Below are 18,731 nucleotides of genomic sequence, written 5' to 3' on the forward strand. Positions count from 1 at the left end.
GATGGCTTCTTGCAAGGCTACTTCTACATTATTATATTATGACTTACAATTATGTATGTTGACATTGTATATAATATTAAGTTACAAAATTGTAAACTTTATTTTAAAAGAATAATTTTTCTCTCACTTTTTTGGTAAAAAGTGGAACCCGTGCGAGTTTCTTACGCCGGTTCTTCTCGCCGGGGTAGTTCCCGAACCGGTGGTAGGCATCAGGTAGACATTCTGAAAAAATTTGATTCAAATTTACTCAGAAATAAAACATTTTTTATTTTTTATTTTATTTATTTTAGGAGCGTAATTATTTAATCGCGCGGGAACCGTACATTTTTTCTGGATAAAAACTGCCTTTCCTCTCGATCCAAAGTATCTCCCCTATTCGTCACCTTAGGTTTAATAATATTATGTCTGCCTGTCAGATACGCTCATAAGCGTATCTGACAGGCAGACATAATATTATTGCATTTATAATAAGCTAGCTAAAAACCGAGCTTGGTGAGGGCTCGTATCGTCACACCTTGACTGACTGATGATAACACATCTACATATAAATAATAATTACTATGTTAAAGCACAAATCAATAACGTGATAGTTTTTCAGTAAAGTGTACCACAAAATATCAGGTTGTGGGATTATGGACATTGGAATATTGGATACAAATTCTCATCTGGGTTTCTATGAGTTTCCTCCTTTGCTTTGTTTACGACGTCTAGATAGGGGTAACATAAATGTGAATAAACTATCCTCGTGGGCCGTGGGCCGTGGCTGCAATCGTCTCCCAAAGCGCTCGCGTAACATTGTTATATGAGCCGGCTCACCGAGACAATGGACGACGTCATTACCCTGCCCTAAATAACTTTTTATATTGCGACGATGCCTGTTACATATTATAGTATAGTTCCTCGTTCTGTCTTATAAGAAATACTTCGAATTGCTCGTAGCGATTATTAAATAGAATTAGACGTTGCCCATATCTCTAGGGTCGATATGAGAACACTTAACAACAAGAGTGTAATTTATTTATACTAATAGATACTGATTATGTATTTTCAATTATCATACCTACTGCAATATCAGTGTTCAAATTCCTCACAGAAAATTCCGCAAAGTAGGTTTTTTTGCAATGAACCTAAATGACGAAGTATCTGTCTGCTTCTGGGCTCTGGCGCTTACCGTATAACGGTAGAGCGTAGGGTAGAGCGGATTGAGGTACTTAGAGCCGGGACACAAAAACACGATACGACGTCGTGTTGTACCACGACGCGGCGTCGTTTCACGATGCGACGTCGTGTCGTTTCACGATGCGACGTCGTGTCGTGGGAATCCACGACGAGCATCGTAAAAAAGCGTGTACTTTTTTAATTTTTTTTTTTTATTTCCAGCTGGACACATGGTTCGGGCGGCCGAAGAAGGCGGGCGCGCCGCCGGAGCGCGGGTACGACACGGTGCCGCGCGCCGACTTGCGCCCCGACGACGACGAGTCCAGCGAGTACGCGCGCAAGATAGACGACCTCGACGACCAGCAGCTGGAGAGCCGCTTCGAGGAGATGCTGGTAGGTACCATGGTACAGCCAGGGAGCAAGAGATTCAAAACTTGCACTCGAGTGGTGCTGGTTCGATCCCAGGTAGCAAGACGTATCGATGAGATATTTTCTATATACTATACCGATGATTTTACCATGAAGGAAAACAACTTGAGAAAAACCCATAACATTGTTGTTCCCAGAACTCCCAGATATTGTATTGATTGCAATTATCATAATTCATAATGCATTCCTCTGGAATAGGCCAACTATGTTCTGTGAAGGCCGCATGTGCTTGGGTCACCATATTACTCGCATTTAAAATAGCCTATTCCAGGCACTACATTATTAGGAGAGAATATATCTAGTACTGGCTAGTGTGGTAACTTAGTATTGTAGACTTATGAGACACCATTAGTCTAATGCTAATGTTACATAATACAGTTAGCATGACATATCTGCTATTACTGTACTCACTTTGTGTTTTACCTAATCATCTCGATAGATCATTTTTAAAGAAAATAGTACACACTTTCAAGTTATCTGTTTCAATATTTTCAGACGGATATGAACATTGCTGAGAAGAAGAAGGAACCGCTGAGGAAGTATTCTAGGGATCAGAAGAAGAAAATGCTTGTCGCTTATAAGTTTGTAAATGCACAGGTTAGTTAAAGAATTGGTTATTCTCAATAGGTAGGGTCAGTTCTGGTATAGTTACTCTGGCCAGCTTAAAATTACTTACAGCTTTAGTATATTATTGTAGTTTTTAGTTATACTGTGACAGTATAAATGTGAAAGAATAGAAACACTAACAGATTATTATGGGGAGAAACTGACAGATTTCCTTGTGAATTTCTCATATTATTGTCTATTCTAATTTCTACCATTTAAAGAAATTCTCTCTATGCTGGCCATGCTGGAATATGAACATCATTAGTGTTCACCCATGTATAATTTGAAATATTGGGGATGTTAATCTTTTCCGCTCTAGAAATCTTTTATTAAAAATCGATTTATATTTTTCAGGAGGGTCGTTCGAAATTTGAAAAGCCGTCCGACTACGTGTCATATTTAAACCAGCCGGAGCTGTCTGTGGGCAAGCTGCACAGCTGCCTCGAGAACCTGAGGATATCGCTCACTAACAACCCCCTGTCATGGATAGAAGAGTTCGGAACTAAGGGCATAGAGAGTTTACTGACTACCCTCAATATTTGTTATACGAAGTAAGTAGTTGTTGCTTGTATTGGTTTTGTTTTGGACTTTTTTGTAAATGAGTTTGTCATAATAAAATATAATTTCATGCGTACAGTGGAAGTGGATTTTATCGGTAAGCTAAATTGCTGTTACTTATCTAGACGTAAACATTAAACATACTGAGATGTTTGATAGAGATAATGATTGAATGTTTTAAGAATATAAGATAGATTTAATTATTTTTAATTGTTGCGCTGATGCGCCTTGCCAAAGACGGGTAACCCAAGTTTAAGGCGCAGCGCAGACGACAGACTATCCGTGACGCACTTTTTAGTCCGTGGAAATAGAACCTATGCAATTATATGCAGTAACGCACACGTGTGCAGACGTGTGACTAGCTTTCTAGGTTAAATCTACAGGGTCTATTGTTAATAAAATAAATAACTAAATAATAAAATTTTAAAGACTTGTGATTTTTAAATTTCAGTGACTCCCGCTACGACCGAGTGCAGTACGAGTGCATAAGATGTCTGTCGGCCATCTTGAACAACACGGTCGGTATTCGCGCGGTTTTTGAGTGCCGGGAAGCGCTGCCCGTGCTCGCCCGGAGCTTGGACGCCAGGAAACCGCACTGTGCTTTAGAAGCTGCTAAGGTATGAATAAAAAAAACTCTTTATCTTATCTAAAAGTCGTATTTAGAGAGATGAAATAATTACTTAACTTTAATTTAATAAAGATTTTGACACAAGCTCCATACGTTTTCTTTCAAATTACTAAATGTATCTGAGTTCACCCTTAAACAACATAGTCAAAGTTTAACTAAATTGCAAATTTTGATAAGTAATAAGCGATATAAAAAAACTAGACTTAATAATAATCTCGTGTTATAGTTTTGTATGTCCGTGTACTCGTACTTGTACCATGAGACGAGCTGCAAAATTTCATACAAATAAAAATAAAAAAGTCTTAATGCAATAGTCTGCAGTATTTGAACTTGACAGGAAATACCTTGCCAATTGCTTAATTCTAGGTCCTAGCCGCCATATGTTTGATACCGAACGGCCATGAGAAGGTTCTGGAAGCGATCACGATGGCGGGCGAGTCGAGCCGGCGACCGCGTCTGCTGCCTATCATTGAGGGGCTAGAGGCCAAGGCGCCGGAGAGTTTGAAGGTAAGTTATTTAAATTAAAAAAAATATGTACTGTTCAGCTTAATTTTCTTTTTGAATTTCTATAAAAGTGAGCCGTGTATTGCCGGTATAATTAAGACGGCGTAGCTCGAAAACAACAATGTAATTGATTTCTAATCCACTCCATGCCACACGTTACCAATATTAACTTGTTTGAAGGCTCTAACTATAGCCAGACAGTAAATAGTGAAATAACAATTAAACCTTATACTAATAATTATATTTTTGGTTTCCAGAATGGCTGTATGCAGTTGATGAACGCCATCATCACAGAACCAGAGGAGTTAGAATTCAGAATGCACCTCCGAAGTGAATTCATGAGGACGGGATTATATGACTTAATAGGTTAGTTCATTTATTGAGTATCGTAGTATCGTATATCGTAATGAGATAAAATATACAAATAAAGTCTTGTCTTGCTGTCAAATAGTGGCGGCCAACTTCAAAATATGTAGTCCACTATTAAAGTGAAAGGTTCACTAAAGATATGTTGCTAACGAAAAATACGTTTAAGTATATTAACTATTGAAAGTAAAATAAGATTCCAAAAAATCACCGTAAAGTTATTCAACTTGTATTCAACCCTTTTACAGAGGAGTTGCGAGCGGGCGCGGCGGAGGGCGGGCGACAGATACAGATGAACGTGTTCGACTCGCACGCCGCCGCCGATCAGGACGAGTTCCTCGCCAAGTTCGACGACGTCAGGTAACTACAGTTATTGTACCTACCTATCCTGTTTATATATCTACAAAAGTTTGAAGAAAGTACCATCGAAGATTTTGATTTCTAGGCAGTTGACAGACCAACGTCATTTGGTCGGATCATGTCAATTTAATGTTAATTGTGGCTGGTTTTGACGTAACGCGACCTAACTACGTAGGTCCCCCATTTGCCTAGGAATCAACTTCCTGATAGTACATTTCGACTAATCTATATAATTATATAAAACTCAAAGGTGACTGACTGATTGACATAGTGATCTATCAACGCACAACCCAAACCACTGGACGGATAGGGCTGAAATTTGGCATGCAGGTAGATGTTATAACGTAGGCATCCGTTAAGAAAGGATTTTGATAAATTCCAACCCCAAGGGGTTCAAATAGGGAATGAAAGTTTGTACATAATAATACTTCTTAACGCGAGCGAAGTCGCGGGCAAAAGCTCGTGAGTACATAAATTATAAGAAAACGTTCAAAATACTCTCTTCTAAAAACTTATCGCCCATTAGTTTTAATATCAGTTTATATTCTGGTCGATTTTGTATTTCGACAAATAGAAATTTGCGTTTGTAATTCGCCTACGCCTATTATATCACGTTTTATAGATACGCCCAATAGCAATGTTAAAATATAGTCAAAACTATGTTAGAGCCATCAACTCAATGTAATTTAAAAAAGTTGAAATAATGATTGTGAATGATACTTTCCAGGGTAGACTTCAACGATGTAAACGAGTGCTTTGAGCTGGTGAAGAACTTGGTAATGGAGACGCCGGCGGAGCCCTACCTGCTGTCAATACTGCAGCACCTTCTATTTATCAGAGATGACGAGCTTATAAGGTATGTTCTGCAAAAACTTATTGGTCGCTAAAGAGACGGAAGTATCCCTGGTTAAGAAAAATACGATAAATTACATACTCAAAGATCATGTCGGATCTTTGAATAGGTAATTTGTTGTTGTTGAGATAGAAATTATATTTACTCGACACCGCCTCTTGTCTCTTTTCCTCGTGCTAGAATAGACATGATAGCAACATATATAGTACTTATAAACAAGTAAACACAACCATTAAATGTAATATAACTATCTCTGTCTCGCTCGCACATCGATTTACCGTCTCGCTTACAAATTTCAGACCGGCGTTCTACAAGCTTGTGGAAGAGTGTGTGACGCAGATCGTTCTGCACAAAAACGGCTACGACCCCGACTTCCGGCTCACGCAGCGATTCAATATCGATGTGCAACCGCTTATAGATGGTCTCATAGGTAAGATATAACTTTTACGGCTGCACTCAGAGACATTCAATGTTTACGAGATAAAATTAAATACGCACTGTAAAATAGAAATGTATAAAATATCGTACGTAATTTAAAACTGTACGTAATATTCTAGAAAAGTCTCGGGCGGAAGAAGAAAGAAAGGTTGAGGAGCTGAAGGGTAAACTGGAGGCGGCGATAGCGGCGCGGCAGGAGGCGGAGGCGCGCGCGGCGCATCTCGAGGAGCGGTTGCGGGGCGCTGCGCAGCCCAGCGGCCCCGGCGGCGTCAGCCCCGGCAAGATCGCTGCTATCGCGCAGGTAGAAAGAGATGGATAATTGATTCATAGCCAGTTGATAAGACCAACGTCATTTGGTCGGATCATGTCATTTCAATTTTAATTATTGTGACCTGTCGGCTGTAGGCATAGGTAATCCGCCATTTTATCGCTAAAATCTGTCAGTCGATTCTTTCCCGATTTTAATGTTGTTATGCTATTAGCCTGCTGAGTGTGAAATAGAGATAGTTAAGAAATAAATACTTTTGATAATAAGTTTATTTGCATTTTTAGGTAATCGGCAGTCCCGGCGGACCACCACCGCCGCCCCCGCCACCCATGCCTGGAGGTAAGATGACCTTTAAATATACCGTGCATGATAACTATATAGAGATTATATTATAATACTAATTTTTTTTAAAAGATGTATGAGTATAGTCTATTAGCGAAGCAGTAAGGAATTCGTCCATTAATCTATCGCTTTATAATTATATATTATTTATATCGCTTACTTTTATATATTCGTGTGCAAGAAGATGAGACGAGTAGCCATGGGTTAATGGACGAATTTCTGTCTGTCCGCTCCATAACCGGATAACGATGATTTCTATCAGATCAGCGATCCTATCTTACCAAGTAATTCAGCAGCAGCTATAACATATTAAGACGAATCAGCCACAGTGTTTATAAAAACAATAATAAAAGGTGGATGGTTACCGATAAATAAAATTACTAATTTATATTATCAGACTTGCAAAAACCTCAGTTAAGAAATTATTAATGTTGCTGTCTCACTTGCACGTACGCATGTCGCACTACACTATCTCTGTCTGGTGTTTGTTTCCAGGCGGCGGTCCGCCTCCCCCGCCGCCACCTCCTATGCCAGGTCTGTATATACTACCTCTTGATAAAATATGCTTATCTCTCTATTTTACTTTAATAAGGACCTCTTTCACCACTTCCTGATAAAGTGCCGAATAGGCTATCCACAACTTTTTTTACAGATTCTCCATACTCTATCTGTCGGACATTGGGACCTTTACTATGGACAAAATACCCACAGCAAACATTAATGATTCATACCTTATTTTAAAGCCCGAGACTTCTACATGTACTGATTTAAAGCGCATTATTGTGGGGTATGGGGATATGAAGTATTTTTAATTCAAAAAGTGACTCAATGTATCAGTTTTATATCAAGGTAAAATAAATATCATTACGGAAAGCTCTTTGTTTCTTGTAATAATAACAAAGAAAGATTACATTTATTCTATTCACTATCTTTTTGTATTAAATAATGACAAATATCTCAATAACGATGTAGGTATAAAAAAAATGTGTCGTTTTTATGCACAAAACTTTCTTATCAATCGTAACCCCCTCACATTCCACGCCTAATATAATATGATGGTCTTAGGCACTGTGTATAATTATTTTAATTATTTACTAATATTATTGAGCATGAAATCGTGCAAAAACTAAAACATATTTTTGTAATTATCTCTACAATCCCATTACTTTATTAAAAAAAAAAACTACACAGTTATAACTTATGCAAGGTTATCTAAAAATTAGTATAAGTTTCATTCGTGTTTGCTGAATTTCGTAAAGCGGGTAATAAAGGTCCCAATGTCATTTAGTGGTAAAACAGGCCCTTATTATTGTTACGAATAGAAGGCATATGCCCCGGTTCTCAGGTTCACTGACTATAGTTTATCAATTCAAAGGCATTGTTATTTGGCCAATGCTGTAGCATTAGCCAATTAAAAGCGCTAGCGAATAGATAAACTCCTGTCAAAAACCTATAAAACCGGACATTATTGAAGTATTAAGTGCATGATATAGTTATTTATTCATCACTCATGCTGTCCCACTCGCATGTATGCATGCCACACTAAGCTGTCTCTTTTTGGTGTCTGTTTTTAGGCGGAGCTCCGCCTCCCCCACCGCCTCCGCCAATGCCAGGTTTGTGTATCCTGTAGCCACGTAAAAAATTATACATCTTTTGCCTTACTATAATATATTATGCATCTTTAAGTTTCTACTCAGCTTGGATTGAGTAATTTTTATAAGAGTATTTAGTAACAGAACTTTTCTATAGCATGTTAGTCGAGCATTAGAGAGTATATTTTAAAGATTTAGATTATTTTTGACAAAGTAACACTGCGTCCGCAAAGGCGTGTCTATGTGTGGACTTGGCTTACTGGTGCATTAGTCGTATGTATGGTGGCGGTATTATAAAACAAGTTTGATTTTGAACATAATGTCTGTGTCTTCCGTATAAGTACTTACGTAAAATTTACATAAGACACGCCTTTCCGTTCGCGATCTTAGCGGGTAGAAGGGTATAAATTATAAAAATATATTACCATAAGAGAAATTGATTCATAGGCAGTTGGTGAACTTAATTATGTGAGTTTGTTTAATTATTTCGCGCCCAGCTGACAAATTGTGATTAACGTTGACTGGATTATAACCGAATAAATTACGGGGGTTACCATCGGCCTGTGAATCAACTTCTCTTATAGTATTTATGTGACATGTAAAATGTGCAAATAGTGTAAGCGGGCCCCTAGACGATAAATTTTATTGTGTAATATCGCGTATTGCGTATCTTATTGACCGTCTTGGGTTGATATTTAACATCGCGCGCCTTCAAACTAATTGTCAAATAAACTGTTCAATAAAATTGAAGCGTGATATTGCACAATAACATTGATTCTCTAGACTCTAGAGTCTAGGCCATAGGGGATCCGCTAACATTGTGTTTAACGTCAGGTGGTGGTGGCCCCCCTCCCCCGCCGCCGCCGCCGATGCCGGGTGGAGCGCGCGCGCCGCCGCCGCCGCCCATGCCGGGTATGGGCCCGCCCCCGCCGCCGCCCATGATGGGCATGGGGCCCCGCCCACCGCCTCCGCCAGGCGGTATGATGGCGCCTAGGATGGTGAGTAATGTTTGTTTTTAAACAAATTATTATTGTTTATTATTTTATATGTATTATTAAAATTAAGGCAAGGCCCCAAAGCTATCGTTATCATTAGGTGGTGTTTACTACTTTTTGCCTCTTCTCATACCGACATTGAATATTGAATATATTATAAATAATTCCATAGAATCGATTCAAGTGATTTGAGATGAATACTACCGATAACACAGTGAGACAAAAAGCTTGCTGTAATAAGGTAATATACAAATCATTTTTTAAATTGTAAACAAAGAGGTAAATTTTTACTTTGTTTCTAGCCTCAACCGGACATCCTACCATACGGACTCAAGCCTAAGAAGAAGTGGGAGGTAGAGGGACCACTAAAGAGGGCAAACTGGAAAACTATTGTGCCACAGAAAATGTCCGCGAAAGCTTTCTGGGTTAAGGTAGGATCTATTCTTCAGTTAAACTATACTACTTGTACTGAAACACCACTTTAAAAATGTACCACACAAGTCATATAAATTATTATTATAATGATTTTGGTACTCTTATTTTTCTTGTAGTTTGTGTAGTTTTTTCAGTAGATACTAGTTAGCCTTACTTAAACTAGTTTATTTTGAAGTTTTTCTATCATTAGGTTCAAGAAGACAAGCTGGCTTCGCCTGATATTCTGACTGGGTTGGCGCAGAGGTTTTCTAGCAAGCCGGTCGCTAAGAGAAATGAAGATGCAGTAGACAAGTAAGTCAACATAAACTAGGTGACATGTCATATATCTTAAGACTATTTGCGTTAAAAAAAACCATTCGTAATAATAATATTATGTCGAAATTTAATATGCAGTTGTATTATTGCCGTATAAAAATTCTAACGTATTTTATCGATTGTAGAGTTCATACAATGAAGAAAGTGAAGGATCTAAAGGTGTTGGACAGCAAAGCGGCACAGAATCTGTCTATTCTACTGGGCGGTTCATTGAAGCACATGTCTTATGAGCACATACGGACATGTATACTGCGGTGTGATACCACTGTACTTACTGCCAATGTTTTGGATCTACTTATACAGGTTAGTGTATTATCGACATTGAATACTTTCTTTCTTTATGCTAATCGCTTCTTAAACATTAATTTTCACCAAAAAACTAATATTTAAATATTTTAAACAGTATAAATCCATAAAAATGTTGATTGAAAAATATGACTTTTAAATGGCGCCGAAAACACTTTCCGCCATAGTGTGACGTCATATTTTTGTATTTTATACTTTCTTTACTGAATTTATTTATGTGCTAAACGTATGTGTCTAAAAGTGCCAAAAAAAGTGCCAAAAAATTTGAAAAGAATTAAATGAAAAATGAGAAATAATTTCTAATGTTGAAAACTTTTGGAGAAAAGCCTTAGCCATTTCATTTCCCAACTACAGTAAATGGAGATCTATTTATTATAAAAAACTCACTCACACATAAGGCGACTGACTGACATGGTGATCTATCAACGCACAGCCCAAACCACTGGACCGATCGGGCTGAAATTTGGCATGCAGGTAGATATTATGACGTAGGCATCCGCTAAGAAAGGATTTTGATCAATTCCACCTCCAAGGGGTTAAAATAGGGGATGAAAGTTTGTATATTCTTAACGTGAGCGAAGCCGCGGGCAAAAGCTCGTAATATATAAAACTGATGTTTTATTTGAATTATTCAAGAAAATATATTTTACAAATCTTTCTAGGCTTATTCTTATTATTTATGTAAGTAGTATTTATTTCTTTCGTTTTAGGGTTCCGTAATCAACAAAACTTGGTTGACTACGGAACCCTAACCAGCTGATTTTTTGTATATTGATAGGTTAATAGTTATATAATTTAAGAGTAACATTGTCCTACAAATTGAACAATTCATATTTTAGGACCTAAATCAAACTATGAAATCCTTTCTATCTCCGTTTGCTACCACTTCAAGATTTTTCGCAGATAAAAATGTTGTTCGTCTTATCAAAATGAAGCTACTCACAAAAAATTAGCTTGATAAAAATTCTAGGGAACCCTGATTAGTCAAAAAATATTGTAAAAAAAATATTCTAGGGAACCCTGATTAGTCAAAAAATATTGTACATCGTTCTCCTTTTTATCCAGTACCTGCCACCAGCGGATCAGCTGAAGAAGCTATCAGAGCTGAAATGCTCGAGCGGTGACCTGACTGAGGCGGAGCAGTTCGCGGCGACGGTGGCGGACATCAAGCGGCTAGTCCCGCGCCTGCGCAGTCTAGCGTTCAGGGAACACTACGCTGAGATCATATCGGAGGTTAAACCGGTTAGTATGAGAATACTATTGTAATTAATCCGTTGACATTAGGCTTGAGCGAGCTTATCGCACATTTGTCGGCACCGTACGTGCCGCGGGGCTAAAATGGTCGCTTAGTTGAATCATACAATGAATCATTTACGATTCATTTTTAAATTTCTCTTAACGTGCAATTCATTTAATGATGACTAAGCAATTCATTTGTTTGACATTTTTCTATGAAAAGTCGTAAAAATGGTCCAATAAATCCGAATTGCTTTTCTGTCAAATAGCAGAATCATCAAATGTTACTATAAACGTCATCTTTGATCTTAGAACTATTCTTGTCGTAATACATTATAGAAATTGTTTATCTAAAGAAATTTAAAATTACAAAGTCGGTTTCAAAACTTTGAAGTTTGTATACAAACATGACTAAAGTAAAAAATGTTGCCAGCATATAGCATGGCTTCATAACGTTATCGATTACTGGAAAAATTACCGTTACGTACCGTTATTTTTATAAGGGTAGCTTAACGATATTTTTAACGATATCTAGTAGGTAACATAACATTTAAATATAGTTTAAAAAATGCCGTTATTATTACCGGTAAAAATATCGTTATTTTCTGGTATGCGACGTTGCCAGTTCGACGCGACACATTTCGTTAATATTCATACAAGTCTGTGGGTACAATTTTTAGATACCTATAGGTATAAAAATAACGTTATTAATACTGATATTTTTAACGGTAATTGGTATGCAACGATGTTAGTTCGACGCGACACCTTTCGTTCATGTTAGTAGACGCACGAAATCTCACTCAAAGCCCAACTTCGAGCACCAAAGTTTTTTCGCAAGATTTGTGCTTACCTACTTTTTAGGGTTCCGTAGTCAACAAGGAACCCTTAGAGTTTCGGTCTGTCAGGCCGTCTGTCTGTCTATATTAAATTTTACTGTGCCAGATGCGGACATCTATACTTACCGTCTTGTACCGCGTTTGAAATTACGCGCCATTCCACGCGAACACGGACATGTCATACTTGTTTTTGTTTACAGCGAACACTGCACAGTGCACGCGGGTGTGCTCGTACTATTTATTTACGGGCAAGATTGTTGATTAATTTAATTATTCAGTGAACCGTGAGCCGTGACCCGTTTGCTCGTTTGCCTCCTTATTTCATAAAAAAAAAAATTCGACATGACGCATATTTTAGGGTTCCGTAGTCAACAAGGAACTCTTAGGGTGAGGCCAAACGAGCGTAATTTTGTGAGTCGTGAGTCACCTGATGGAAAGCAACTACCGTCGCCCATGGATACTCGCAACATCAGAAATGGCGCAACATTCGCGATGGCGAAAAGTTGCAGGAGGTATGATTCCGAACAATTCCTCAGAGCACTCCCCGTGATACAACTGATAGAGGATGCAGAGTGAAGCTACATAATATAGCCCGCCTTAAATATTTAATTTATTTTGTTTTTAGTATTTAGTATTATAGCGGCAATAGAAATACATAATGTCAGAAAAACAGATGGATGAGCGCATTGGTAGCTCAAGCCGGGAGTCGCGGGTTCGAATCCCGCCGACGGAATAAAAAAAAATCATTTTTTTAGTATCTATATTCTATATTTATAAAAAAATATAGATATTTTAAAAGAGCCTAAAACTAAAAGAGTTAAGAAAGCTTTAATAAATGTCATTTCCGATTAAAATGTATCAGTTACATCTTTGGGAGAATTTTGCAGTTTGTGAACGTGTTTTAAAAATAGTCTACTAGATGGTGCATTTATTTATTGTATATTTTATTTGTTAGGCTAATTTGATACACTCAACGCCATCTATCGTTCAGATGAACTAAAAACTGCAGACACGCTGTTTTGTATGGGATTCAAGAGTCTTATGTATAATTGGTCTGTGGTGTGATGGTAGTGATGATGATGATGATGAATGTAATTTACATAGTAGCATAATAATATGCTTTCTTCGTAAAACAACGCCGGAACCCCCAAACTTTTATCTATAAGGAATCCGGAGTTCTCTTAGTATCTTCGGAACCATAGCATACCTTGGTGCAAAATCTTACTTTTTGGTAGCATATGCTTAGGATACTTCTCTTTAAATCAAAATCACCATATTATGTTTCCATATAATTAATAATTTCAAGTATCGGTTAAATTTTCATATTAATATAGGGGCATAGATGCCCTTGCGGCAGTAACGTTACGAAAATATAACGATATTTGAAGATTATGGTGAAATTATTAAACATTTTGTTTTTAGTTATAAAATGATTTTAATGAACAAATATACAATAAATGTACAGTTTAATACATAAAATATAACAATTATATCAAATATTTCGTGGATCATTCATGAAATCATAAATAAATGTAGAAAAAAAACCGGTCATGTTCGTTTTTATGTTTTTCAGAATGGCGATACAGTTTCAATTATGAATCTGCTAATGAATTGAATTGCCATTGACGTAGGACGTTATTTTACAAAATTAGATGAATCACCGACGATATTGCTCGTAATATCGTCGCTGAATTGATTGAGAGGAATTGCTAAAAGTTACCATTTTAGCCCCGCCGTACGCGTTGAACGCACCGGAGAGTACACGAAATGCGGCGCGTACGGTGCGGACCAATGTGCTTGGTTTCACATCATTTCACACAACGAATTCTAAAATGCAGCGCTTTCGGCGCATGCGTGATGATATTGAATGCTTTGAAATGTATGTACTCATTTTTTGAGGACCTATGAGGTTTTTTCCCATATCTACATCTACACTACTATTATAAAGAGGAAAGATTTGATTGTTTGTTTGTCTTGAATAGGCTCCGAAACTACTGGACCGATTTAAAAGATTCTTTTACAATTGGAATCCTACATTAATTCTGCTGAACATAGGCTAAATTTTATTTTGGGAAAAAAATACGGTTCCGTAAGATATTTGGGATTTTCGGACGCAAGGTGTAAAAAATCAACCAGAAATGTTACTTTTTTCGCGTACGCTGCCTAAACTATAAAAGATAGAACCACAAAATGTAATTGTAGATCTTTTAAATATCTACAAAAAAGTCCGCGACACACTATACCTATCTATGTTGAGTGAGGCACAATAACCATTTTTTTATTAAAAAATGTTGAAATGTTTTTGTACTACATTTAAATGCCTTTATTTTACTCATGGCATTAATTCTTATCAAAATAAATTATTTCATTACTAAGTACAATTACTGTAGATAATATTTGATCTTTGAATGATTAAAATTGGACGTTTGGTTTTAATGTTATGGCGAAATTAAAATATTACGATTTCTGCTGCACGTTGCGAATTGGGCGTCGTCAAGGCGCGCCGCGCGGGTGTGCTCGCCCGGAGAGTCCACGTAAATATTAATTATTATTACCTCGATCATGGGAATCGCAGACACAATAGATTTATAATATAATAGTTATGCGACAGCCGGGTGCCGCTTCATTGATGGGATAATATTATAGTGCTTCATTAATTCATTACGTTTTGAATGACTATTATTTTGGATTGCTATTATAATTATTTTTTAATTATAATATAATATGTAGTAGTTACAGGCTAAATAGTGTAAACCATTTTTATGTTCTGCTTAACATAAAGATTGACTAAGAAATAAAGATTGAAAAAAATATATTTAAAAATCAATGTCCACCCGTGCGAAGCCGGGGCGGGCCGCTAGTATGATATATAATAAAACATGTAGTACACACATGCAGTAAATATTACCCACTGACCTCCATTAGTGTACTTGTATAATGGAGGTCAGTGATATTACCTCTTTTTGGCAGTCTGGAAATAAATCATAGCAATGTAGCACGTCTAGAACGTCACTCCTACTTGTCTCTTTTACGCACGAAATATTGCTTGAGGATTGTATGCGCGGGCATTATGACGCGAGTAAAATAAACAAGTAGTAGTGTTTGATCAATAGACGAATTTTTACGAGTTTTGCGGGCTTTAGTTACTTATGGTAAAATATACAGTATGTTTTCTAGGACATAGTATCGGGGACGGCGGCGTGCGAAGAAGTGAAGTCGAGCGGCAAGTTCGCCAAGATACTAGAATTGCTGCTACTGCTGGGAAATTACATGAACACCGGCTCCAACAACGCTGGCGCTTACGGTTTCGAAATTAGCTTCTTGACTAAGGTATTGTCATATGCAAGTCTTGTGTAGTTTAATATGAAGTTCAATTTTGGACTTGGTTTACTTAAAAAATAAAAATGCATTGCAGTGTGACTCGTTTCGGTCCAATAACTAATACGTGGCCTGTTTTTCCTTTTCTGGCACATTATAAAAGTCACAATAATATGACACACAAAGACAGCGGCTCTTAATAAGACCGGAGTTAATCGCTACGTAAATATTTTTATCAGTAAGAGGGATTAGTGTATTTAAACAGTAAGCCATAATAACAATAATTATTATTGTAAATCGTGTGTACAGTTGACGGCGACGAAGGACCTGGAGAACAAGCAGACGCTGCTGCATTACCTCGTCAACACCATCGAGACCAAGTTCCCCGACGTGCTCGCCTTCGCCGACGAGATGCCGCACCTCGACAGGTACCGATGATCATGACTGCTGTCAAATAATAATCTTTACAAGTCAAATTACCTATTGAAAGGTCTCGATCCAGCGCTCTTACACTCGCGCATGGCGTCGCTTTTTCAATCGCGCACAAGATATTGTTCTCTATCCAAGCACAATAATATATTATGTGAGGATACTAGGAGCGCGCGACGAAAGAGACAAGTTACAATGGATCAAATTCTACCTGTTCCGCGATCGGACTAGTATACATAGTTGTGGCGTCATAAAATCGATCTTAAAGTGACTTACCGATCTTTTACGCGGCTAGCCGCGAGCGACAAAACATTTTGATGTTTTACAATGCCACTTTATGACATAAACTATAGGTATCTTTTCCTACTGACATGTGTGTGGCGATCCATGCTGCCGCCACTTGTGACGTAAAAGCTAGTGGCGTAGAGTAAAATGAAAGCTAGACTGTGTCATAAAGTGGCATTTTACATGAATGTTTGTCGGTCGCGGTCGCTCGCGGCAAAGATCGGAAAGTCACCTTTACATTTACACGATATTTACCCGGACCGGTCGCGGTGGTAGGTATCGCAGTATCGACGTTCAAAAAGAGTATTTGAATAATACCTATTTTGAATAAAAAGATATTTTATTTTACTATCACGTACATAAAAGAGATAGCAATACATTCGTGCGCAAGTGTATAATGCAAGTAGCGACAGATCAAATAAAAAATCGTACTAAATAAAAATACTGATATGGTATTGTTATACAGGGCGGCGCGCGTGTCGATGGAGAATCTCCAGAAGGCGCTGAAGAAGATGGACAACGACATCCGCGCGCTGGAGACCGACCTCAACAACTCGCGCGTGCAGCAGAGCCCCGACGACCTCTTCACAGAGACCATGAGCGTATCCTTTATATGATAGACACTATAACGTAAACATTTCTTAATACGGGACTGCGAGGAACCCACTACTAAGTAACTGACACCACCAAGACGAATCTAATAAAGACATTTAAAAAGAAAGTTGTATTTAACAAAATCTGTTACCACTAACCAACAAGTATTAAGACTTCTTCTCAACGTCTAATCTAAATGTCTTAAGTTGGGGATGTAGTCGAAGTTATGCGTACAAAAAATCGCGTTGGTTTGGTATATCTACGACCAAGTAGTTTTGAGTTGTATTGAGAAACAGAAGAGCTGTTTCTGTTAAAACTCAATACAGCATAATTTTAGTGGGTTAAGTCGCGTGAAGTACACGCCCTCTTTTAAAGCATAATAAATTCACACCTACATAACGCACATAAAAAGTTATTTTTCGAATTCCTTAACACAAACATGTAGAATTTCGCGAAAGAAGCGCGCGAACAGTGCGACCTCTTGCACTCGATGTTCAAGAAGATGGAGTTGCTGTACGGCGAGCTGGCGGAGTACTACGTGTTCGACCCGCACAAGTACACGCTCGAGGAGTTCTTCTCAGATATCAAGACTTTCAAGGACTCGTTCGCGGTATGTATTGTTGGAGTTACTGGTTGATGATAAAGTAAAAGTCATTTTTATAAAGTAATATATGTACTAATATTAGTGAGTTCGTTGTGTTATTGTTTTTCTATTTAATATTAATACCACCTAGCTACTTTTTTACAATCATTGACATCATAGACAGTGTAAAGATTTAATAAAATTAGCGGGCCCCTAGAGTCTAGACCATCAATTATTTTGTTGTGCAATATCACGCTTCAATTTTATTGAACAGTTTATTTGACAATAAGATTGAAAGGCGGGCGCGACAATATCAATATTAACCCTAGACCCTTCCCAAACTTATTTTATCTACTGCCCACTTTGAGAAGAAATTATGTTTTTTCGCCACCCGATTGGTTCAATTTAAAATGCATCAAGATAAAATAAATCAACCCCCCAGCCTCTACACAACGCACCATTTTTTTTCTGGGTCCCACACCGCCCCCCTTTAGATCTTCAGCGCCCACAAGAGGACGTTATTGCCCACTTTGAGAAGCGCTGCCCTAGACGATCAATAATATTGCGCAATAAAATTGACCGCTTAGAAAAGACAGTAGCGGCCAAATGTTGACAGGTTCGCTGTCTCACTCGTCTAACTTCTATAACATTTCTCGCTGCGTTTATAGTTCGCGGCGAAAAGTATTAATATTATAAGGAATTCTTAGGATAGTATCTTTGTTGTAATATTAAAATCTAAACTAACATAATTGTTACCAGAGCGCGTACCAAGAGAACGTGGTAGCCCGCGAGACGGAGGAGCGCGCGCGGCGGGCCCGGGACGCGCGCGCCGCCGCCGAGCGCGAGCGCCGCGACCGACAGCACCGATACAAGCAGTTCGTCGACATGGACCACGCGCAGGAAGGCGTTATGGACAGGTACTGTTTAGTATTCACACTAACTGCCGCACTCACAGACGAATATTACATTATAATTAATAATTACCTAATTGTAATTAAAAGAAAATTATATTCTGTCAAACTCTTCGTTTAATCACAAGTAATGCCTGTGAGTGCGGTGCATTGCAAATATCTACGGCATAACTCTCAATAAAAATGACACTGCGATGCGATGCGAATCCGCAGTTATGTGTGGCAGCCCTAAGGGCAATCCCACAACCACACCACGTCGCAACGACAAAATGCCATCAAGCAGTGGTTACGTGTGAATGGTGTCGCTGCAGCTTTTTGTAGTTGCGTTGTTTTTTTTTTTTTTTATTAAATAAGGGGGCAAACGAGCAAACGGGGTCACCTGATGG

At 38.1% G+C, this 18,731-nt stretch overlaps 1 protein-coding gene across 6 annotated transcripts in view; it reads left to right on the top strand.

Annotated features, from left to right (window-relative positions):
- The window catches only part of LOC121727387 (protein diaphanous), a 42,746-nt gene that overhangs the window by 17,489 nt on the left and 6,526 nt on the right, over positions 1 to 18,731 (top strand). For 3 of the 6 annotated variants that reach the window (XM_042115207.1, XM_042115208.1, XM_042115209.1), the window contains 23 exons: positions 1,381 to 1,551; positions 2,083 to 2,184; positions 2,548 to 2,744; positions 3,203 to 3,368; positions 3,746 to 3,886; positions 4,141 to 4,249; positions 4,498 to 4,609; positions 5,337 to 5,465; positions 5,762 to 5,892; positions 6,020 to 6,201; positions 6,453 to 6,507; positions 7,006 to 7,044; positions 8,085 to 8,123; positions 8,937 to 9,100; positions 9,400 to 9,528; positions 9,723 to 9,823; positions 9,973 to 10,150; positions 11,219 to 11,395; positions 15,403 to 15,555; positions 15,853 to 15,971; positions 16,724 to 16,859; positions 17,297 to 17,461; positions 18,194 to 18,351. In XM_042115207.1, coding sequence (XP_041971141.1) covers positions 1,381 to 1,551; positions 2,083 to 2,184; positions 2,548 to 2,744; positions 3,203 to 3,368; positions 3,746 to 3,886; positions 4,141 to 4,249; positions 4,498 to 4,609; positions 5,337 to 5,465; positions 5,762 to 5,892; positions 6,020 to 6,201; positions 6,453 to 6,507; positions 7,006 to 7,044; positions 8,085 to 8,123; positions 8,937 to 9,100; positions 9,400 to 9,528; positions 9,723 to 9,823; positions 9,973 to 10,150; positions 11,219 to 11,395; positions 15,403 to 15,555; positions 15,853 to 15,971; positions 16,724 to 16,859; positions 17,297 to 17,461; positions 18,194 to 18,351 — 3,053 coding nt within the window. The remainder of the gene's footprint in view (positions 1 to 1,380; positions 1,552 to 2,082; positions 2,185 to 2,547; positions 2,745 to 3,202; positions 3,369 to 3,745; positions 3,887 to 4,140; positions 4,250 to 4,497; positions 4,610 to 5,336; positions 5,466 to 5,761; positions 5,893 to 6,019; positions 6,202 to 6,452; positions 6,508 to 7,005; positions 7,045 to 8,084; positions 8,124 to 8,936; positions 9,101 to 9,399; positions 9,529 to 9,722; positions 9,824 to 9,972; positions 10,151 to 11,218; positions 11,396 to 15,402; positions 15,556 to 15,852; positions 15,972 to 16,723; positions 16,860 to 17,296; positions 17,462 to 18,193; positions 18,352 to 18,731) is intronic. The other 3 variants (XM_042115210.1, XM_042115211.1, XM_042115212.1) reach the window with 2 other exon arrangements.

The sequence above is a fragment of the Aricia agestis genome, chromosome 5 (assembly GCF_905147365.1).
Source record: "Aricia agestis chromosome 5, ilAriAges1.1, whole genome shotgun sequence".
Classification (NCBI taxonomy): Eukaryota; Metazoa; Arthropoda; class Insecta; order Lepidoptera; family Lycaenidae; genus Aricia; species Aricia agestis.